The sequence below is a fragment of the Podarcis tiliguerta genome, assembly GCF_965153285.1.
Source record: "Podarcis tiliguerta genome assembly, chromosome: 17".
Taxonomy (NCBI): domain Eukaryota; kingdom Metazoa; phylum Chordata; class Lepidosauria; order Squamata; family Lacertidae; genus Podarcis; species Podarcis tiliguerta.
Window position 1 is genome coordinate 3,397,091 of NC_139550.1, and position 24,227 is coordinate 3,421,317.

The window sequence follows — 24,227 nt, forward strand, 5'->3', positions numbered from 1 at the left end:
CTAGGTGGGCAGGAGCTGGGACCGAACGACGGGAGCTCACCCCGCCGCAGGGATTTGAACTGCTGACCATGCGATCGGCAAGTCCTAGGCGCTGAGGTTTTACCCACAGCGCCACCCACGTCCCTTTGTAATTATACATATCTGGGATTATATCCTGTTTATGACAATTCTGCAATGCTTAGACACAGAAATTAGGGGCATTGCATCCCCCTGGGAGATCACCTGCGGGCATTCAGCAATAAGGGAATGAAAGGAGAAAGAAAATATAGATAGTGAAGGTAGCGGAAAGAAATTCCATCTTGCAGCAGTCATAGAGACACCCAGAGGCCAAACACTTAGGTTATTTTATTTTTTTAATCTTTTTTGCACGAAAAGAACATATGCAACATGCTTACAAGCCGCAAGGGCAGGCTAATAAAAGTATCTCAATGCAGACATGCCATCATTGCAAAGATGAAAATATTATTCAGTAACAAGCAAAAGGGGTATAATATCTAGAGTCAAGAGAGTCTTCTAGCCTCTCCAGTCATGCTGCTAGCCTTCAGTCTTTCGCCCCTTTTTTTCAAAATATGCCAAAGGGGGTCAGGAAGACACAACACAAGCAAGCAGAAACACTTAAATACACATAGGGTCCTGTCATCTCCCAAAGTGGTGTCTTTAAGAACCTCATAATCCCTCGTGTGCCCCCCCCCCCACCATATACAAACTACAAGGAAGAAGATTCCACCTAAACATTAGGAAGAACTTCCTGACAGTAAGAGCTGTTCGACAATGGAATTTGCTGCCAAGGAGTGTGGTGGAGTCTCCTTCTTTGGAGGTCTTTAAGCAGAGGCTTGGCAACCATATGTCCGGAGTGCTCTGATGGTGTTTCCTGCTTGGCAGGGGGTTGGACTCGATGGCCCTTGTGGTCTCTTCCAATTCCATGATTCTATGATTCTATGATTCTAGTATCTGGCTGAAGCTAAGCTTTTGATCTATGTCACACAAACAATTTGGCTTTGCCCTTCATGGAATCCTTTCCAACTTCTGGGCCCCCATGAACCCAGCACCCAACCGACCACCTGTGCCACTCACAGCAGAACATGCAGGGATCCATGTGTATATATATATATATATATATATATATTTGCTTTCGTAGATTTTCACGGGTACAGGAATGCAGGTTTTGGTGTCCTCGGGTGTCTTCCCGTGTAAAAGTTGGGGTGTCTAGGCGACGTTTCGACGAGGTCTCACTCGTCATCTTCAGGCTGGTGCTTTCGGCTTCTTGTTACTGGAACAGAGCAGGATCTCAGTGTTTGAGTTCCTATAAATACTGTTGAGGAGGTGTGGTGTATAGCCTCCAATGTTCTGGGCAGAGAGGAGGTTCCCAGGCTAGTGTGCCTTTTCTTCTTTTGTTCCTTAATTACTTAATTATTAATATCCCTCAAGTAATTAAGGAACAAAAGAAGAAAAGGCACACTAGCCTGGGAACCTCCTCTCTGCCCAGAACATTGGAGGCTATACACCACACCTCCTCAACAGTATTTATAGGAACTCAAACACTGAGATCCTGCTCTGTTCCAGTAACAAGAAGCCGAAAGCACCAGCCTGAAGATGACGAGTGAGACCTCGTCGAAACGTCGCCTAGACACCCCAACTTTTACACGGGAAGACACCCGAGGACACCAAAACCTGCATATATATATATATATATATATATATATGCAGGCCAGCTGATGCCCCGTGCAAAGGTCTGTGGAGCAGGCCACTAACAGGCGAAAGGGGAATAGAGCAAAACTCTCCTGCTCCTTTCTAAACCCACCACTAGGGGAAAGCTATGTTATAAGAATTCTAAGGTCTCAAATACATAACAAACGTACAGGGCAAAAACATACATAATTAGATAAACCACATGTCTGAAATAGAACAGGAGAGCAATCCTGAAGCCATTTTGACTCTCCCAAATTGACCTCAAATATTTCCCTGCAAGGAGGAAGGAAATGGAAAAAGCTTTCCAATTGTCACTGGACTGTAGGGACTTACACCTCCCTTTTCAAATACAGTCTGGCAAGTATCTGTTAAGCTGAGCGGAACTATCAATATGTGTAAGAGATTCAGAAACTACCATATCAAAGGAATGGCCAAGCTACCCCGAAAAGGCATTATCAGGTATCCTGGCAGACAGGAGAGAAGCAACACTCTCAAATTTCTGTGGGAGACCACCTCCTTCTATGATGTAGGTATGTTGGGTTTTTTTTGGGGGGGGTCTTGGGTTACAGGGGGGTCAATTTCAAAAGTCTTTATAGGGGCTTCCCACCACTACTGGGGTCTCTCCTACCTCCTTGCAAGGAGGGGAGGGAACTCTGTTAAACAGAAAAATAAAGATCTGCCTTGCTTTCTATGATCTTGCCTCCATCCTTTCATCTCTGATTGATCATGGACTTAGGGGACTCAGCCCCTTGGGGAGCTGGGCAGCAAAAGCAAAACCCCCTTTTTTTTCTGTAACAGCTACACACAGGGAGGGCAGCCCTTCTCATATCAGGTTGGTGGGACAACACAAATGGGGTGTGCATGCATGGAATCACCCTTGGAAAGTCCAACGTGCATCTTCTTGCCTTGTCTGGTATAGGGAGGAAGGCATGTTCCACGGGGGAGCCTTAAATCCCCCTTCCAAGTGTTTTACCTCATAGCTTGAGAACACCTGGGGTGAGCAAGCACTTGGCTGTCCCTATAAGCAGTCTTCACTTGATAGGACCATCAGGCTATCCTTGGGAGTTGCCCAGTAAGCAGCCTTCTTGCTTCTTTTAAATCTGCAGGCCCTTCTCCTGCTGGCCTTCATCCTTTACTTCTTTCCCCGGCAAAGCGGAAGCTAGCATCAGATCCAATGCTGGGAAGTTTCGGGAGCGGCTCTAAAAGGGGGGAGGGAAAGTAGTTGGCAACGGAGTTACTTCCTGTCTATTTCAATATCAAAAGGTTTCACGTCCCATCAGCTGTACAGCAGCAGAGCTTTTTGGAGGGGCGAAAGTCCATCAGAAAAACAAGCTCAACTGTTCATCATTTCACAATGTCCTGGTGAAGGCCTTTCCTTTCCCAGAGCCAGAGATAAAATGGTTGTTTCTGGGCTGTGAGATTTTCATGCTACCCTGCCATTGATCCATAGCTGTCAACTTACAGATCTGAAAATAAGGGACCAGCGGCCTCGAAAATAAGGGATCAGAAGCCAAAATAAGGGATTTCCCGGGCACAGGTATGTTCAACTTCTGAGCCCCTCCGAGCCAAAGGCAGAAAGCCCAGCCAGCAGCCAAATGAAGCCTCATCAATAAGGGACAGCAGCGGGACATGGCACGGGGATAAGGGACTGTCCCGCCAAATAAGGGACACTTGACAGCTATGCATTGATCTCAGGCAGAATTGCACCTGACTTTCTACAGGCCTTGCACTTTTTCTGTGTGTATGTTCTGTTTTGTTCCATTGACATTAGTGCGTGTGACTTAAACCTTCTACATGCATGAATTGCATGAAGGGGTATCATGCAATTATCAGGAACACTTAAACATGTTTGTCTGTTTGTTTTCCAGAGAACTGAAGGCTGCTTGCAAAATAGTGAATAAACAGACAAACAAACAATGTCTCATCTGTCCTCAGCCTTTTTTTTTTTTTAACTTAACATTTTAAAAGGTGCGTGGAATTTGAATGAGGAGAGTTATGTTACCCATCTCTAATGACATGATAGGCAATAACAGACAGATGCTATTGATTAACATTTGTGTGGCTTTGATCAGAACTGCTGCAGGGGCAAAGGATTACTCTCTGCCCGCCACATGATGGGTCAGATCCTGCTTCTTCCCTGCATCGGATATTGGTTAAAGAAAAATCAATGACCACAACAGCAAGCTACGTGGCAAACCTCATGTCTCGCTGTAGCAGCTTCTCCCTGCCCTAATGCCAGAGCAATGCTTTTCAAAGGCTTTTTGACATCTGTTTTCATTAAAACGATAAACAACACAACTGCGGGTATCTAGAAAAGATTTTAAATGGTGCAGTGTTAACCCCTCACCAACACTGTCCTGTGATCAAAAAATCTTTTTCTTACTTTTTAAACTATTTTGCAGTAGATGTGTTGTTAGTTTCTTTGGGGCATCCTTTTGTTTGTGAAAAGTGATGGCTGAATAAATACCGAATTATTTGCTCTATAAGACTCACTTTTTCCCTCCTAAAAAGTAAGGGGAAATGTGTGTGCGTCTTATGGAGCGAATGCAGGCTGCGCAGCTATCCCAGAAGCCAGAACAGCAAGAGGGATTGCTGCTTTCACTGTGCAGCGATCCCTCTTGCTGTTCTGGCTTCTGAGATTCAGAATATTTTTTTTCTTGTTTTCCTCCTCCAAAAACTAGGTGCGTCTTTGTGGTCTGGTGTGTCCTATAGAGAGAAAAATACGGTAGCTAGCATTCCTGGGCTGGTTCGTATTGCAACTTCAGCTGTTTAGGTAGGGCATGGCTTTGAAAATGTTACATCTGTCTCAAGCCTCATCCGGAGGAAAGGTCTGTTGGCATTGCTGGACGTTCAGGAATGACAGAGCGTAAAATTCTCTTTTGGGTCCCCACCCCACTCAAGCCTTGCTAGAATAAAATAAAACCAAACGCCCAGAGGAGCAGAGCAGGTGAGAACAGAAAGCAGATGGAGTGACTTACTCTTTGTTTCAGGCAGGTCAAAGCAAGGATGGAGACTAGAATAACAAGGAAGGCTATCAGCCCCAGAGTGATCTTCTCAGCTGCTCTGGGCTGCACAAGGGCGACCCGGGCACCTGCAAGGCAAGACTGCAATTAAATAATCTGGAGAGGATCAAAAGGACCAGAAAGCATCAAAACTTGGGTTTCACTTAGTTGCTGGAAACAGACAATATTTTTTTTAAAAGATGGAGGTGGAACAGAAGACCCTTTGTTTAACAGAGGGTACCTGCTTGTTTTTTTCTATCCAGCTATTGTCTCTGAGCAGAGGTTTTCAGAGGAATTTGAAGAACCATGAAAGCCTATTCATCAGAGGCAATAGTTGGATAATGAATATGTTCAGCAATGGTGGCTGGAGAAAAACTAACAGGAGATGGAAACTGAAGACTGGTTGTCGGTGGCTGCGCCACATTTTGTTCTGGAATCAATGGAGACAGACTACTTGCTTTTTTCCTGTGTAGTCCACACACAGTCTTGATCAATTACATATAGATCCTATATATGTAGAACGCGGGTGGTGCTGTGGTCTAAACCACTGAGCCTCTTGGGCTTGCCGATCAGAAGGTTGGCAGTTCGAATCCCTGTGACAGAGTGAGCTCCCGTTGCTCTGTCCCAGCTCCTGCCAACCTAGCAGTTCGAAAGCACGCCAGTGCAAGTAGATAAATAGGTACCACTGTGGTGGAAAGGTAAACGGTGTTTCCATGCGCTCTGGTTTCTGTCACTGTGTCCTGTTGCACCAGAAGCGCTGGCCACATGACCTGGAAAGCTGTCTGTGGACAAACACCGACTCCTTTGGCCTGAAAGCGAGATGAGCACCGCAACCCCATAGTTACCTTTGACCAGACTTAACCTACCTAGATCCTATATCATTTTCAGGCTGCTTTTATGGAGTTGCTGGGTTTAGCTTCTTTTTATGAGCACGTTATTTTATTGTCTTTAAAACAGTTTACTATAAGCTGCCCTGTTAATGTGATTGGAGTACACTGGTACCTTGGCTTACATACGCTTCAGGTTACAGACTCCGCTAACCTAGAAACTGTGCTTCAGGTTAAGAACTTTGCTTCAGGATAAGAACAGAAATCGTGCTCCAGTAGCGCGGCAGCAGCAGGAGGCCCCATTAGCTAAAGTGGTGCTTCAGGTTAAGAACAGTTTCAAGTTAAGAACGGATCTCCGGAACGAATTAAGTACCTAACCTGAGATACCACTGTACAGGGTACAAATTTCAGCAATGACAAATGAAAGAATTAATAGCGTAGAAGCAAATTAATAATGTACCTGTAATTTCAAGGTGGTACTGCACTGATCCTGACATCCCATCTGGGCCATGGACACTGCATTCCCAGGTACCTGTATCATTGGGCAACACCTGAGGAAACTCCAGGGTCGAGCCTTGGCTTAGGAGCCCAAAACTCGTGGAGGCAGCCTCAGGCCGAGACATGTTTGTGGGATTCAAACCGAGGTACTTCCATGTAAAAAGCTCCTTTCCTGTGCGGTAGGTGAGATTGCAGGTGAGAAGCAGGTGAGATCCCTCCATGATGATCGCCTCAGTGCTCGGGGTGACTGAATGGAAAGAAAGAAACAGAAGCCAGTCATTTCTCTATCCTCTATCACCTGCCTCTCTCATATCCTCCCTTGAAGCGGAGTCTATTCCTGGCCCCATTTGTTACACATGACATCTCTTACTTCTAGGGCTGTCAAATCAGTTTTCACCTGGCGAATCACCTGACTTTTAACCAATTAACTGATGAACATGAATCTAAATCATTTTTTCATGACCCCCAAAACCTCGCTGCCGATGCATTTTGGAAATGTGGAGCAAAAGGGAAGGTGAGTTTATTTCACCAAAGCTCTCCCTGGTTATTAGAAGTACAGTAAATGCCCTTTAAAATGTTTTCTTTCCTATTCTGTGTTGTTGCAACATGGCAAAATCAAAACAACATCGGAAACCACACAAGCCTGCCCTCAACTTGCAGAATTCCTGACATTACCTTCGCTACCACTCCAGATTCACCTACCAGAGCTTTGGTTGATTAATCTAGACTGAATGGCTATGATTTGAACGACATCTAGATGGGTTTCCTGCAACAAGAACATCATGGGACAACCTTTGAAGCTGCCTTTTCAGAAAGGACAAGCGCACTCCCCAGACAAGGAGATCACCCCTCACTTGCCTTCTCCCCACCAACCCATTGCCGGACTCCATAGTCATTTTTCTTTCAGAGATCTTAACATGTGGGACACAACTTTCCAACCTAGAAATCTACTTGGCTCTTTCTGTGTCTCCCTCTCCTCACAAAATAAAGAAACACAGTGGTACCTCGGGTTAAGAACTTAATTCGTTCCAGAGGTCCGTTCTTAACCTGAAACTGTTCTTAACCTGAAGCACCACTCTGGCTAATGGGGCCTCCAGCTGCTGCTGCACGATTTCTGTTCTCATCCTGAAGCAAAGTTCTTAACCCGAGGTACTATTTTTGGGTTAGTGGAGTCTGTAACCTGCAGCGTATGTAGCCTGAAGTGTATGTAACCCGAGGTACCACTGTAAATAAATTCTGGTGACGCCCCCGCTCCTCACCTGTCATTACTGCCAGTGTGATGTTCTTTGTGATGTTTGTTCCTTGAATGGCAATCTCACAGGTGTACCAACCCGCATCATCAAGACCCACCGCAGGAAGATGGAGGGTAAAATTTCTGTTGCTTCCATTACTGAGGGTGGTTATTGCCTTTGGTTCTCTCCTTGCTGCGTAGCTCCAGCGTACTGCCACCCTGGAAATGCCGTAGTCCGTGGGATTGTCGCTCAGGAGGCAGGGCAGGTGGGCATCAGATCCGGCCGCAGAATAGACTACAGATACGGCTGGCTCAGCAAATCCTGGGTTGGGGGGAGAGACATGATATTGTGTGAATCAGGCCCAGACAGAGGCGGGGGGGGGGCCATATGGGCCAGTTGGCCCAGGCCAATTCCAAAGGGGGCATCAGTCAGCATATTTATCTATATTTTCCATTTTGTCTTTATATGCAGATACGGTTCAAGCCTTGAAATAAAATTATTTGTCAGCATAACTTTTGTGAAAATTATTTCTATACTTATTTATAAGACTTCAGTTATCCCCAGGGTAAAAAAAAGAGGGGGCGCATTATCTACCTGGCCAGGGCCTCTGCTTGGCAGTGGCGTAGCGTGGGGGGTGCAGGGGGGGCCGCACCGGGCGCAACATCTGGGGGGGGCGCTCGCAGTCGCAGCTCTCTGTCCCTACCTGGCTCACTCACTCTCTCTCACTGCAGTGCTGGCTGTGCAAACCCGATCCAAGCCGCCGGGTCGCCGCCCACTGTGGAGGGGAGGGTGCCAGGCTTGCGGTGCGGTGCGGAGAGAGAGCAAGGGACTATCTGGGGAGGGACAGTGCAGCGGGGGGAGGGGCCACAAATTACTTGCCTTGCCCCGGGTTAGGGGGCGCAAATTACTTGCCTTGCCCCGGGTGCTGACAACCCACGCTACGCCACTGCTGCCTGGCTCTGCGAATCCCACAAAATACACCAGGGGCGGCAGGAATTTAGAATGGAAATGTGTTCTGATTCTTAAGAGAATATATATTTATTGTATTTTTTATTCTCAGAGGAAGCACTCTCTGGTTGGGGAAACAGGAAAAGCAAAAGGCAAATCTTACCTATGACTTTCAGGTTGTACGTGGCATAAATTCTCTCCCCATCTGCAAAGGTGAGTTCACAGACCCAGGGCCCAGAATCACTCCTGAATGATCTGGAGATAACCAGAGTCTGGTTCAGGGAACAGAACCGACCAGAGCTGGCGATGAGAAGACCTCCATGGAACCAGCGTATCTCTTGGGGGGTTTCTGGATGTGTGGAGTTGCAGGTTAACTGGATAGGTTCAGACTCAATCAGGGGACCGGGAGAATCTGGAGTCACTGAAGGAAAAGGAGAATCACACACTGATGTCCATATCACAAGATACGACTTTCATCATATAGCTAACATCTCCATCTGTTCCTTTCTGGAGAAAGCAGTCAAGTCCAAGGGGCAGAGCGGATGAAATGGTGCCATCACCTTTTCTTTGCAAGAGGGGGTGAATTCTGCCTCATTCACATATCAAGTGAGGATTGGTGAGGGGAGTCAAACCATTCTGCAAGGGCATTATTAAGGGGTAGCTGACAGGGCCTGATCCAGCTCCAGGACTCTCGTCATGTCCCTCTATTTTTAGAGACTTGAACAACAACAGATATTTGGTTTCAGGTAGGGATGGAACAGTTGTTAGATTCAGTTTGCATTCAAAGGTGAATTTATAAAAACCAACATTTTCCAAAATAATATGAGAACCGAAACACAGCCATCCTTTGAAGTTTGCCCTTATCTGAATTTTGTCAAGGAGTGTTTGCAAAATTCATTCTGTTAGGGGAAAGTTTGCATACAAATTAGTGAAGAAGACGTGCAAAAATGCATTCATCTGTCAAAACTGCATGCAAAAAAGACTTTTATTGGGAGAAACTCCCATGAAAATGCCAGTGGATTTCCATGAGGATTTTTTTTTTAATGCAAATTGCTGCAAAAAGGTAGAGAATTGAATCTAAGATTTGAAAATGAGAATCCAAGAGGACTGAAATTGACAGATCCTTCCATCCCTTACTTACCAACATGGGTAAGTGTAGTGCCAGTGACACTCGAGCCATCCACCATCTTAATTTGCCCAGAGCCACCTGCCAATTTATGCCAACTTGCCTCACAGGCCTGCACCACAAGTGGAGCAACGCCCCTGCCATTCCCTCCCCTCTTTACACTCCATCTCTTGAAGAACTTTTCTCCCAGCCCACCTCCAAGGCTGGAAGTGAGTAGGGCTTAGAAAAATGGCTTAAAGCTACTGAGGGCAGTGAGGGAAAGGTTTGGCTACCCTTGCCCATGCTCTCCCTTCCACGTTCCAAAGTAGCTCTTCAGATAGCTTGCTTGACAGAACCTGGCTACTGTCTTTCCTGCAGCTGCTGCCAGCTGTCAGATTCACCTACCTGACACCACGCCAAGCTCCACCTGGCAACGCAACACCTCTTTGGCAAACTTCACCACGGCCACGTAGGTCCCTGCGTCCTCTTTCCGCAGCGGCTCAATCCTGAGCGAAAAATTCCCACGGATGAAGCCAGGGTCCCAGACGGTTGCTCGGTGCATCGTGGAGCGGGCCATTTTCTTGATGCCGCTTGGCTCCACCATGAGCACCAAGTGGCGTTTCCTGTGGGAGCTGAGGAAAATGGAGGAGGGGGAAACTCAACTGTTAAGTGCTGGACGAGTGGGGCGGTAGCCCAGAAAGGGGATACAGGAGAGAGGTGGGGGTAGGTGGAATGGAGGGAGTTGAGGGGAAGGAAGAGAAAGTGGTAAATAAAAGTACCGTGTTTTTCGCTCTATAGGACGCACTTTTCCCCCTCCAAAAATGAAGGGGAAATGTGTGTGCGTCCTATGGAGCGAATGCAGGCTCCTTGGCTTCAGCGATAGCAACGCAAAACCTCCGAAGCGCAGAGGGAGTGCTCCCTCCGTGCTCCGGAGGCTTTGCGTTGCTTTCGCTGAAGCCTGGAGAGTGAGAGGCGTCGGTGCGCACCAACCCCTCTCGCTCTCCAGGCTTCAGGGATAGCCGCCTGAAGCCTTTGGAGTGCAGCGGGAACTCACGCTGCGCTCCAAAGGCTTCGGGTTCCTTTTGCTGAAGCCAGGAGAGCAAGACTCTCCTGGCTTCAGCAGAGAGGGAGAGCTGCGCAGCGCCCCTTCAGCCAAGCGGGAGGAGAAATGGAAGGGGCTCCGTTTCTCCTGCCGCTTCGCTGAAGGGGCGCTGAGCAGAGAGGGGGAGAATTTTTTTTTCTTGCTCTCCCCCTCTAAAACAAGGTGCATCCTATGGTCAGGTGTGTCCTATAGAGTGAAAAACACGGTGATTGAAAGCCCCCTCTCCCCCCCCAACCCCAAATGCATAGAAATGGGTGCCTTACCTGTCTCCATGATGCACCCAGCGAAGAGCTAATCCCTTGTACAGCTGCCTGAAGCTGCTCTTCATCCTCCGACGACTCAGGTGACAAGGAAGCAAAGCTCGTCCGCCGTCTTCAGCCCACACCCTACATACTTCTCCTGGTGCACAAGGAACATTTTGGGCTGCAAGAAGATTGTGCGACCAATCAAGGAAAAGATGAGGTTACAAACATGCCTGAGAGGATGATATCTCTCAGCCTAGCCTATGCCACCCAGGACTCTTGCCGTGATAAAACGGAGGGAGTGAAATTAGGGTCTGGAAGGGGTGGGTCTTTGTTGCTTAAGAGAATGGAGCAGAGATGGAGAGTGGACCTCCTGCAGGAGCTCAGATGCAAAAAAAGCTGAAGCAAAGCCTACAGCAGCCACTAACCCCACCCTGCCTTCAGGTATCCTGGGCCACTCTTCTCTTTCCTTACCAATAGTCAGCTGCAGACTGAGGACAATAGTCCAGAAGAAGAATAGTAAAGTCATAGTGGTGTCACAGGGACAAGTGGGTGAGTGCCCTCAAGCTTCTTCTTCTTCTTCTCCTCCTCCTCCCTCTGGCTGAAGAGGGAAGGGTTTGAAAGGGGAGCTGCAGACTGGACCACACAAGGACCTGAGGCTAAGGAAATGGAGGTGGATCTCTGATCAAAGACTTCCTTAGTCGCCCTTATATTGCAGGTGGGCTGCTGGTTTCCTGGCGGCGCTGCAGTGAGCGACGTCACAGCCAAGAAATCAGCCCCAGGCTGAGCCATGTGCAGGAAGGCAGCCGAGTGAGTTCTAGAAAGCAACTTGCAATGGAAACTGTTTCCATCTCATTCGGTCCACTCCGTAACCGTTGTTTTTCTTCACGGTTTTGCTTGCAGTGGAAAATGTACGTAGGGCCAGTTTCTCAGGAAGTGCCCTGGGTGTTTTTCTTTGATCTCTACCCTTTCATCGCACAGCTTCTTTGGTGCTCTTCTTTCATCTTTTCCCTTTTATGGTACGGTTTCTTTATCTTGGTTAAGTCAGAACGTGGCGGTGCTGGTGATGCTTTGAGAATGTGGAGATGCTGATGCTGCTGGACCACATGTAGGTGGACACCAAGGAGGTTCTGACCAGGTCTGGATCAGCTAACATCCCCCAACCTTGGGCCCACAAGATGGTCTGGACTACCAGTCCCATCAGCCCCTGACAGCACACCCTGCACTGCAGCCCAAAACACCTGGAGGGATCCAGGTTAGAGAAGGCCAGTCTTGAAGAACAATTCCTCAAGAGGCAGCTTGGCAGTGTCCATTAAGAATGTGCAGGAGAGGGCAATATAAGTGGAGTTGCATGAAAGGCACCATGTGCACTATACATTTACAGCAGTATCATGCCGTTTTAAACAGTCATGGCTTGCCCCAGAGAATCCTGGGAACTACAGGATGAGGGTTGTTAGGCGGGGCCAGCCCAAGAAATTTCGGCGTCTGAGGTGGACCGCAAAATGGCACCAGGGAAGAAAGGGTGAGGGAAGATCTATGCCAGGAACGGGGAGGGGGGTGGAGAGAAAGATGGACATCAGGATCTGATGTCCCTGTGGATCCTGCCGCCTGAGGCAGTCACCTCATCTTGCCTCCTGGGTGGGCTGGCCCTGTTCTTAGGAGATGCCTATTTCCCTTACAGAGCTACAACTCCCAAAGTTGTTCAACAAGCAATTTCTCTTCCCAGGGAACTCCGGAAATTGTAGCTCTCTGTGGGGAATAAAAGGTAAAGGTACCCCTGACTATTAGGTCCAGTCGTGACCGACTCTGGGGTTGTGGCGCTCATCTCGCTTTATTGGCCGAGGGAGCCGGTGTATAGCTGGGCCAGCATGACTTAGCCGTTTCTGGGCAACCAGAGTAGCACACGGAAACACCGTTTACCTTCCCACTGGAGTGGTACCTATTTATCTATTTGCACTTTGAGGTGCTTTTGAACTGCTAGGTTGGCAGTAGCAGGGACCAAGCAACGGGAGCTCACCCTGTCGCGGGGATTTGAACCGCTGATCGGCAAGTCCTAGGCTCTGTGGTTTAACCCACAGCGCCACCCACGTCCCTGTGTGGGGAATAGAGGTCTCCTAATATCTCTCAAAAGGGACACGGGTGGCGCTGTGGGTTAAAGCCTCAGCGCCTAGGGCTTGCCGATCGAAAGGTCGGCGGTTCGAATCCCCGTGGCGGGGTGCGCTCCTGTTGTTTGGTCCCAGCGCCTGCCAACCTAGCAGTTCGTAAGCACTCTCAGGTGCGAGTAGCTAAATAGGGACCGCTTACTAGCGGGAAGGTAAACGGTGTTTCCGTGTGCGGCTCTGGCTCGCCAGAGCAGCGATGTCACGCTGGCCACGTGACCCGGAAGTGTCTTCGGATAGCGCTGGCCCCCGGCCTCTTAAGTGAGATGGGCGCACAACCCTAGAGTCTGTCAAGACTGGCCCATACGGGCAGGGGTACCTTTACCTTTAATATCTCTCAACACCTGTAACACACTACAGTCCCCATGATTCTTTGGTAAAAGCCATGACTGTTTAAAGCAGTGGTTCCCAACCTTTTTTTGGCCATGCCCCACCTAAGTGTCTCTAAAATCCTGATGCCCGCCCCCCTTGTGACATATAATCCTTATTATTCAAAAAGTGAACTCCTATTCATGTGGAGGAAGCCTAAAAGGCCATTCCCTGTTAATAACTCATTCTTGAATTGCCCCCCCTTAAACATCAAATTGCCCCCCACATTGGGAACCACGGGTTTAAAGTGTCAGGATACTGTCCTAAATGTATAATGCAGATGGGGCCAAATACTCATGGAATCCTATTGCTTATGTTCTTTACAAGCGAAACTGTTCCCAGATGTAAATACATATCCTGATTTGGATTTTGCATGGCTATCAAGGGGGCCGGATCATCCTTGAACTAAGGAACTGTCTTGACACAGATCTTGCGGAGGGAAAGGAATCATGGAGAAGAGGAGGTTAAGGGGTGATATGATAGCCATGTTCAAATATATAAAAGGATGTCACATAGAGGAGGGAGAAAGGTTGTTTTCTGCTGCTCCAGAGAAGCGGACACGGAGCAATGGATCCAAACTACAAGAAAGAAGATTCCACCTAAACATTAGGAAGAACTTCCTGACAGTAAGAGCTGTTCGGCAGTGGAATTTGCTGCCAAGGAGTGTGGTGGAGTCTCCTTCTTTGGAGGTCTTTAAGCAGAGGCTTGACAACCATATGTCAGGAGTGCTCTGATGGTGTTTCCTGCTTGGCAGGGGGTTGGACTCGAGGGCCCTTGTGGTCTCTTCCAACTCTATGATTCTATGATTCTATGCCTTCTCTTCCTGTGGCAACATCTTCAAACAATGCAACTGGAAAAGGTGTTCATCAGAAAACTTTAAATGCAAATCTTTTTGAAGCTCGGATTTTGCCATTATGGGACATCGTGCTTATGGACAAGTTAACCATCTCATGAAAGGAACATCGATCTGCAATAAGTGGACTGACATCTTCCATACAACATTATCCTTTTATCCTGCTTGTTGAACGGACCTGGCAGCGTTACAGATCAGATCAGATAAATAGGTACCACTCCGGCGGGAAGGTAAATGGCGTTTCCGTGCGCTGCTCTGGTTCGTCAGAAGCAGCTTAGTCATGCTGGCCACATGACCCGGAAGCTGTATGCCGGCTCCCTTGGCCTATAGAGCGAGATGAGCGCTGCAATCCCAGAGTTGGCCACAACTGGACCTAATGGTCAGGGGTCCCTTTACCTTTAAGACAAACCATGCAAGTGAGTTGGAAGGACTAATGTAAAGTGGGAGTGAGATCATCAAGCTGGGAACTAAGGTTGAGGTGTCTGTCCTGAGGGAATGGGAGCTCTGGTTCAAGAGACATTTCTGGTCGAGGTGCTTTTGTGCTGAGTGAGCTTCTGTGAAATGATGGCTCCATCCGGAGGTTCTCTTTTACTCAGCATGTGCCTCTATCTTTAGATTTGACGTCTCTGTTGTCTCTGTTTCAGCCCATTCTAAACGCTGACTCTACTGTGGCTTCTTGTTTATAATCTCTAATGCTAACCCTGACCAGCAGCACATTGACGGCTGATGGAAGGTCACACAAAACCCATCTAGGGAGCCTTGGGTCAGAGGGTACCGAGAAAAGATCTCACAGAAAGGCATTTTCAGAGAAGAGAGATAAAGCTGTGTGAATGTGACGTAGCCTCTGGCCCAGGGAGCTCACAGCCATCAGAAATCTGCAAAGGTTTAACATGTCACAGGTTGTTCTTGCTACACCAGCCTGCCTACCTAACTTATTTGCAGTGCTGTTTTTCTGGAAAAAGAGGTGCCGGAACTCACCATGAACACCTCCCTTGTTCTTTTATAGTTGCAGTGGCGCCCACCATTCACCAAACCCTAAATTACTTAAATAGCTAACATCAATGTGGTTATTTACCATTACCTGCAAATTTTTGAATGTAGGAGGTCTACCAGTAGATACCAGCCAAGATGCCAGATTTATAGGCATATAATGCATGAAACATACCCTCCAACATTTCTCCAATGAAAATAGGGATACAGTGTTGTTGTTGTTGTTGTTGTTGTTGTTGTTGTTGTTGTTGTTGTTATTCCCTGCCCATCCGACTGGGTTACCCCAGCCACTCTTGGTGGCTTCCAACAAATATAAAAACATAATAAAACATTAAGCATTTTTAAAAAATCTTCCCTATACAGGGCTGCCTTCTGAAAGTTGCATAGCTACCGGTACTTATCTCCTTGGTTTGGGGGTCGCATAACTCCATACCCTCCAACATTTCTCCAATGAAAATAGGGACAGCCTAAGGAAAAGTGGGGACGCGGGTGGCACTGTGGGTTAAACCACAGAGCCTAGGACTTGCCGATCAGAAGGTCGGTGGTTCGAATCCCCGCGACGGGGTGAGCCGTTGCTCGGTCCCTGCTCCTGCAAACCCAGCAGTTCGAAAGCATGCCAGTGCAAGTAGATAAATAGGTACCACTCCGGCGGGAAGGTAAATGGCGTTTCCGTGCGCTGCTCTGGTTCGCCAGAAGCGGCTTAGTCATGCTGGCCACATGACCCGGAAGCTGTACGCCGGCTCCCTCGGCCAGTAAAGCGAGATGAGTGCCACAACCCCAGAGTCGGTCACGACTGGACCTAATGGTCAGGGGTCCCTTTACCTTTACTTTTAAGGAAAAGCGGGAAAATCCTGGATCAAATCAGAAACCAGAATGGCTTCTGTAAATCTGGGACTGTCCCTGGAAAATAGGACACTTGGACACTGGCGAAGGAAGAGGATCCCAGCGGGGTGCCATTGCGGCTGCCTCCCCGCCCGCACTGGGGCCCTGCCCCCACAGGCAATGAGCCCTGCCCCCCCGGACACGTGCCAGCCCTGCCCCCGCCTGCTCTCCGCCCCCCAGTGCCAGAGCATGAAGCTCTGCCACTGCACTTGGAGGGTCTGTATGAAATGGCCATAATTAATTAAAATCATGATCAGAGAAAGCAATAGATAGCTCTGTTCAATAGTCTATTCAAGTATTATTGTTGTTTTTAATTTAACTTGTAACAAAGCACCAGAGAGCATTCTACTTTAGCTTTTAGGATTTGCCAATAAAAATGGAAGAAAGTGAAATTAGAAAATGGAATAGACTAATAAAAAGGTTTTGTGGACCAAGAAATAAGCAAGAATTAAGGAAAAAGTGACGGCAGATAAGAAACATATAGGCGGCTTTCGTGTATCAAACCTGAGGTTATATTATTACAAAGTTGTATATAGTGAGTAATGGAATAATGGAGTAATGGAATTGTGAGCATATTTTTTAATAGACAATTTAAGAATTTAAGAAGGAGCTGTGATAAATATAGAAAAAGAATATCTTGATCAGCTATATCTGCAAGTAAAGAGAGTTTGAATTACCAGTTTTAGAAGGTTTGAAATTTTAAAAAGGCAGGGTAGTTACTCTATTCTTAGTATTCTCTATTTGCCGTGGTTTGAATATCTGCGGTTATGTAGCTTCCATAAGAAGCTATAAAGAAATGGATTTCAATTATGTGACTATACTATCTTAAAAAATTACATCTTTTAAACATATCACGATGACTTTATTGCAAGGAAATGGTATGATAAAATGGGGACAAGATTCATGAAACATTGTAACAGTTGATGTTGGAATATTTGTGGAAGGCAGTAATTAACATTACACTTTGTGTAAGTTATCAAGATAACTGTTTAAAAGGATGCTGTGCCAGCATGTATCACCTGTGCAATTATACAAGGTAAATTTTGGAAATGTCAAAAGGGAGATGGAATTATTTTCATGAACATACCTGAAAGCAGAAGAATGTTGGGTAAAGAAAAAGGTGTAAGTTAAAGCTAATAACACACACCTGTTTGAAAATGGTACTATTACCGTAGCTATTAAGATATGCAACAGATTTATGCCTGTAGATTTTCAGTAAATGTATATCTGGGTTTGTTACAGCAGTGTTTTTCAACCACTGTTCCGCGGCACACTAGTGTGCCACGAGATGTTGCCTGCTGTGCCGTGGGAAAAATTTAAAAATTTGAAAGATTTAAAAAAAAATTCAAATTTTTGCCCACTAGGCGGGCACCGGACTGTGTCCTGGGTATGGGGGGGTTGACCCCACCCTCAGCCAGCAGGGGCGCCGATTGGCGCTCCTCAGGGGGACACCCCCCATTACTTACATCATAGAAGCCTACACAACACAAAACACTGTTGCTGTATGTAGGCTTTATTTTATTTGTTTTTTATCTTATATTTTAGAAATGTACATCCAGGGGTTTTTTTTTCTTTAAATTATTTGGGGTCCCCCAAGAGAGTGGGGCCCTAAGCTATAGCTTGTTTAGCTTATACGTAAATCCGGCACTGACTACAGCCATGGTTTTCCCCCCGCCAAAACTCAACAGAACTCAGTTCTGGTACCTCTCAGGTGGGGGCCATTGCCATTCTAAGAGAACAAGGGGGGCTTCATGGCGAGTCCCAGAACCTCTTTCTCTAGAAAAATAGAACTGACTAAACTAACATTAACCCCAACCAGCACCAGCACCCCCATATTTTATGCAAGTTGGCACCCTTGCCAGTCCCATCTCCTTCCACAGAAGACGAGGTCCTGTTTCTCTAAGAAATAGAGTTTGGCGTTTTGCATAGACTGAGCTTAAAAGATCCTTCAACACAGCTGTATTCCTGGAAAGCTTTTTAAAGCCTCAAATACATATTTCAGCTAAACCAAAATTGCTGGTGACCCAAACAGGTCTTGTACTAGTTCTGTAAGTTCCCAGTCACTAGCTGGTAACCCATCACCCATGATTTGCTTTATTTTCCGTATTTGTGGGCAAATATAAGCTTCTATAGTCATTTTGCTTCTCAGCAGAAGCAAACTCTGGATACGAACTGGAGGGCAAGTCGGTTCATACAGTCAGAGACACTTACTGATTATTTTCCTCTTTCAGGTGTTTACTAGAGTAACCCATGTTTGTGTGATAACCCTCCATTTCCCCTCATTATATACCACAGGCAAATAGCATGGAGACCACAAAAAGCATGAATTTGTTCCTATGCCTTTAGGAGGATGTCATTGTCAGCTGGGAGCTGTGTGTGCACATTGTTTGTGTGTGTGAGAGAGAGGGAAAATAAGTACATAAGAAGCTGGTCAGATGACTTCGCTCCGTGTTGTCTTTTCCAGCACTCCCTGGGACCTGCTGGATGCAACCAGCTTCAGACCCTCCAAGTGTCTCTATTTTCCAGGGACAGTCCCGGATTTACAGAAGCTGTCCCAGTTTCTGATTTGATCCCAGAATGTCCCACTTTTCCTTAGCATGTCCCTGTTTTCTTTGGATAAATATTGGTGGGTATGGAGTTATGTGACTTCCGAGCCAAGAAGATAAGTAACTATACAACCTTTAGAAGACATCCTTTAGAAGGCAGCCCTGTATAGGGAAGTTTTTTTAAGAAAATGTTTAATGTTTTATAATTACGTTTTTATATATGTTGGTAGTTAGCCAGAGTGGCTGGGGAAACTCAATCAGATGGGCGGGGTAATAATAAGAATAAAGGAATAGGACATCTCTATTGCAAACATTGGGACGTGGGTGGCGCTGTGGGTTAAACCACAGAGCCTAGGACTTGCCGATCAGAAGGTCGGTGGTTCGAATCCCCGTGACGGGGTGAGCTCCTGTTGTTCGGTCCCTGCTCCTGCCAACCCGCAGTTCGAAAGCACGTCAAAGTGCAAGTAGATAAATAGGTACCGCTCCAGCGGGAAGGTAAACGGTGTTTCCATGCACTGCTCTAGTTCGCCAGAAGTGGCTTAGTCATGCTGGCCACATGACCCGGAAGCTGTACGCCGGCTCCCTCAGCCAATAAAGCGAGATGAGTGCCGCAACCCCAGAGTCGGCCACGACTGGGCCTAATGGTCAGGGGTCCCTTTACCTTTACCTTTATTGCAAAAATTGGAGAAATGTTGGAGGGTATGCAACCTTATTGCCACATCCCTGGGTGATAAGGAAGGTCATTTTGACTAACAATTCATTATCCTCATCTAGGGTGTATTTGGGTTTTTTTGGGGGGGGGATGGCCCCTAGCATGAGTCATGATCACCTAAACATTAGGAAGAACTTCCTGACAGTAAGAGCTGTTGGACAGTGGAATTTGCTGCCAAGGAGTGTGGTGGAGTCTCCTTCTTTGGAGGTCTTTAAGCAGAGGCTTGACAACCATATGTCAGGAGTGCTCTGATGGTGTTTCCTGCTTGGCAGGGGGTTGGACTCGATGGCCCTTGTGGTCTCTTCCAACTCTATGATTCTATGATCAGTTAAACTCTGTAGATGGTGACTATGGCTGTCATTAAAAGCAGCAGACAGACAATTCTGACCTATTATGGGGCACAATTCACCATTTTAGCCACTTCCTCACGGACTGCTTTCCTACCAAGTGAGAACAACTAAGCATCGCTTTTCTGGAATCCATTAGTAGATTTTAAAGGGTGATTTCCCACAAAACTTCAAATAGAAATCCTTCATAAAAATTCAGAAATGTCTGTCCGAATAAGCCAGAGCCCACCATATGTTTACTCAAGAGTAAATCCCATTCGGCAAAGTTTCCCATCTCCCTTCAACTGCCCCTTTAATAAATTGGTTCCTCCTTGCCTCTTTATTTTAAAGCAGATAATTGATTGCTTCCTGTGGCTACCTAGGCCTCAACATGCCTGAATAAATCCTTAATTGGCTCCTCTTTCCCACTTGGGGGGGGGGGCAGGTTTAATTAACTTTTTTTGCTGTTTGCAGCTAGAGCAGTTGCTCATTAATTTCCCAGTAGCAAAATTGCACTACCCCAAAAGAAAACAAAATTTAAAAATAATGAGCAGTTTCTCTGGCTGCAAAGAGGAGTTCTTAACCCCCACCCAAAAACAGGGATTAATTGCGGGTCAGGAAAAAGCAAACTAGCCACTTTAAAAGAAAGCAACAAGGTGGAAATCACTAATTAAAGGAACAGTAACCCTGAAAAATCCTTAGTATTTTGCTGGTTTACCGTGGACAGGCTAGTACAGCAACCATGCTTGAAGATGGGACTGCAAATTAGATCTGGACAAAAATCAGTTTGCACAGAAAATAAGTAAGCAGCAATAACAACACAGTTGTTATAATGAGTGAATTATATCCATTGCGAAATAAAAGGCTGCTGTGGAAGAAGTGGAATCTTTGGATGAGGGGGCAGAATATTTTCAGTTTCGCTCCCCCTACTCGTGTAAAGTGAAGTCAGATTAATTTGCTTAAAACCGTGAGTCACTGCGAACATAGGAAAGGATACGTGCTTTCAAAAAAAAAATCCTTACATTTATATCTCCCTTTTCTTCCATCTGGCAACCCAAAGCAGCATAAACATCCCTAAAAGTCTCCCATCCGTACATTGGCCAGACTTGGAGCTGCTTAGCTTCAAGGACAGCAGTGGCCTCATGTGCCTTCAGACCATATGGTGAGACAAAGGTTAGCCTAAAAAGCAAAGCGTGATATTATAGCAGGTGATAAATGGTCCCTGGTGGATCATAACATTTCATGCAACTAAAGTATATCCAGTTGTTTGAGCACCCATGTCTATGTCGCACAGGGAGACTTGCCACCCTTTGCACTCACCCACCCAGTGGGTGCTACCAGCCCCATTCTCTACTTAGTCCTGAGTTCTAGAATCATAGAATCATAGAGTTGGAAGAGACCACAAGGGCCATCGAGTCCAACCCCCTGCCAAGCAGGAAACACCATCAGAGCACTCCTGACATATGGTTGTCAAGCCTCTGCTTAAAGACCTCCAAAGAAGGAGACTTCACCACACTCCTTGGCAGCAAATTCCACTGTCGAACAGCTCTTACTGTCAGGAAGTTCTTCCTAATGTTTAGGTGGAATCTTCTTTCTTGTAGTTTGGATCCATTGCTCTGTGTCCGCTTCTCTGGAGCAGCAGAAAACAACTTTTCTCCCTCCTCTATGTGACATCCTATCATCCTATCTGTCCCCTATCACCGCATTCCACACATTTAAAGCACTATGATACCATTTTAAACACTTCTGGCTTCTCCCAAAGGTTTCTGGACATGGCCTACAGCTTAGAATCTGAGACTTAGAAGCAGCCTTGGCAACCATCAAAACAAATGGGAGCTGTATGCATATAATTGCACATCTCATTAGCTCAGTGATGCTGTTGTTGTTTAGTTGTTTAGTTGTGTCCGCCTCTTCGTGACCCCCTGGACCAGAGCACGCCAGGCCCTCCTGTCTTCCGCTGCCTCCCGCAGTTTGGTCAAACTCATGCTGGTAGCTTCGAGGACACTGTCCCACCATCTCGTCCTCTGTCGTCCCCTTCTGTACATTTCTGAAATGACTTTGTGCTCGGCCTGACTGACTGCTTGTGGCTACCATATTTATCTTCACATTGCATCACCATGAGCAATGTTTCGTGGGATTCCCTTGCAGGAAAAAAGAAATAAAAACAAAACATTTGGGGTTGTTTTTTTAAAAAAAAAACCCGCCCTTTGAAACAACAACAATGAGCCATCTTCGGTTACATTTTCCTAGTGTGACACCAAAAGTAAAACCAACAGAAGTATTGTTATGAGCAGGCACGAGGGCGAGAACAGGGAGTTTTCCACCGCTGGTAACTGCTAAACATGCATGTCTGCACAAAACCAGAGTTTTGTTTTTTCGAATCTGGCAAAAACAGGAGCGTTGTTCCAGGTCGGAGACCAGCAGGGTCAGATCTCAGGAGTCCCAGGAGCCACAGGCAATTGTTGCAGCCTACGGCAGACACAGAGCACATTTCGAAGGCAGCAAGAGCAGTGCAATGGAAGACACGGAATGCCTGAAGCAAAGAATCTGAATCCTATTTCTCTTCCCTACCAGTTTCTACGGACCGAGTGCGCAAGTGACCCAGAAATTTTTCCTCACTAGCCATGGTTTTCCCAGTAATGATGTATGGAAGTGAGAGTTGGACCATAAATAAGGCTGATCACTTAAGAATTGATGCTTTTGAATTCTGGTGCTGGAGGAGACTCTTGAGTGTCCCATGGACTGCAAGAAGATCAAACCTCTCCATTCTGAAGGAAATCAGCCCTGAGTGCTCACTGGAAGGACAGATTCTGAAGCTGAGGCTCCAAGACTTTGGCCACCTCAAGAGAAGAGAAGACTCCCTGGAAAAGACCCTGATGTTGAGAAAGATGGAGGGCACAAGGAGAAGGGGACGACAGAGGACAAGATGGTGGGACAGTGTTCTCGAAGCTACCAGCATGAGTCTGACCAAACTGCGGGAGGCAGTGGAAGACAGGAGGGCCTGGCGTGCTCTGGTCCAGGGGGTCACGAAGAGGCGGACATGACTAAATGACTAAACAACAACATCAACTTTACATGTCTCTCTGAAGAATGTTGCATGGACTAAAAGATGATGGTGTGGCGTTGAAAAGTTAGAGGAGGAAGGGTGGGTTGCAAGGTAAAGACCCAAAAAAACTTGGAATAGATTTTTACTCCCAGGAAGTATTCAAAGAAATTATCTTCCACATGCATTCTGAGGCAACACATCGATCCACACCATACATTCAAAACCCCTGACTTCTCCTTCCTCACGAATCCTGGGGACAGTAGACAGAAATAGGAATGTCCTAAGGAAGAGTGGGAAATTCCAGGATCCAATAAAAAATCAGGGCAGCTTCTATAAATCCAGGACTCTCCCTGGAAGATAGAGGCACTTGGGGGTTCTGCTTTAAAACATATATGCAGAGTTTCTCATGAAAAATGGCTCTCAGGCACTGACAGAACCGGCATCGCCTCTGCTGGGCTGCTTGCATGGCACACAGTTTTCTTTAGTTCATTTGTCAAGGAAAGCCAGAAATCAGCCTGAGATTTAGAGCATAGCTGTCAACCTTCCCTTTTTGTGCAGGAAATTCCCTTATTCCAGCGCTGCTTCCCGCTGCTAATCCTGGATCGTTAGATATCCCGTAGACTGTCCCCGGGACAGGTGAGGCTGCTGATCCTTTATTTTCGAGGCTGCTGATCCCTTATTTTCAAATCTGAAAGTTGACAGCTATGATTTAGAGGTGTCTGTAGTTCCCACCCTGAAAAAAAATGCGAAATCCTGGCAGGAGCTGGTGTCACAAAGTTGGAAGCAGTGTTATGTGTGGCCACCAGAGGGAGCAGAGAAACCATCTCCAGATTTTCCTGTTATATACCCTTCCCACACTGGGAATATTTGGGTGTGTTTGATGTACAGTACTGGAAGGAAATCCTTCCAGTGATAACTGGATATACCTGCTGTAAGGTGTAGCCGCTGATGGCCTTATGGACCATTAACTTGTCTAATCCTCTTTTTAAACAACCTGTTGCACATTAAGTTTCCACTAGTGCAACTGTTGAGTTTGGGTTTTACCGTATTTTTTGCTCTATAAGACTCACTTTTTCCCTCCTAAAAAGTAAGGGGAAATGTGTGTGCGTATTATGGAGCGAATGCAGGCTGCACAGCTATCCCAGAAGGGATTGCTGCTTTCACTGCGCAGCGATCCCTCCTGCTGTTCTGGCTTCTGAGGTTCAGAATATTTTTTTCTTGTTTTCCTCCTCCAAAAACTAGGTGCGTCTTGTGGTCTGGTGCGTCTTATAGAGCCAAAAATATGGTATATTGGGCAGCCATTATTTTCACCAGGCCTTCATTCTTCAAGCTTTCTTCTTCATTTTCACTGCAACTGTTACAGCCACCCTCTGAAATTATTTGCTGGGAAAGAGGTTCTCTGAGTCAGCTGGGATAGCTCTGTTGGTAGAGCATCAGACTTTGAATCCAAGTTTGCATTGCAGGGAGTTGGACTAGAAGATGAGCCTTGCGGTCCCTTCCAACTCTACAATTCTATGATCTATGAATCTGAAGGCTGTGTTTCTGTAAGAACTCCTGAAGCTTTCTTACCTTGAATCAGGCCAATGGTCCATATAAGCCCATCTGCTGCAGCCTAGTCCAGAAACTTTGGACTACACCAGGGGTCAGCAAGGCTTACCGGGCACGGGCTGGATCACTCCTGCGGAGATCCTCTGTGGGC

The 24,227-nt window shown here is 46.6% G+C and overlaps 1 protein-coding gene across 2 annotated transcripts; it reads right to left on the bottom strand.

Moving 5' to 3' along the window:
* Window positions 1-1,694: 1,694 nt before the first annotated feature.
* On the bottom strand, window positions 1,695-24,165 carry LAG3 (lymphocyte activating 3). Of its 2 annotated transcripts, none has more exons than XM_083420230.1 (8): window positions 24,098-24,165; window positions 10,667-10,826; window positions 9,707-9,933; window positions 8,360-8,617; window positions 7,276-7,569; window positions 5,979-6,263; window positions 4,668-4,780; window positions 1,695-2,888 (listed from the first exon to the last, which is right to left on the bottom strand). In XM_083420230.1, the coding sequence occupies exons 2-8, from the start codon at window positions 10,729-10,731 to the stop codon at window positions 2,784-2,786; spliced, it is 1,347 nt and encodes a 448-aa protein (XP_083276356.1). In that variant the 5' UTR covers window positions 10,732-10,826; window positions 24,098-24,165; the 3' UTR covers window positions 1,695-2,783. The 2 variants fall into 2 exon arrangements, with proteins under 2 accessions (XP_083276356.1, XP_083276355.1); XM_083420229.1 differs by lacking the exon at window positions 24,098-24,165 and adding an exon at window positions 11,120-11,495.
* Between the last annotated feature and the right edge of the window lie 62 nt (window positions 24,166-24,227).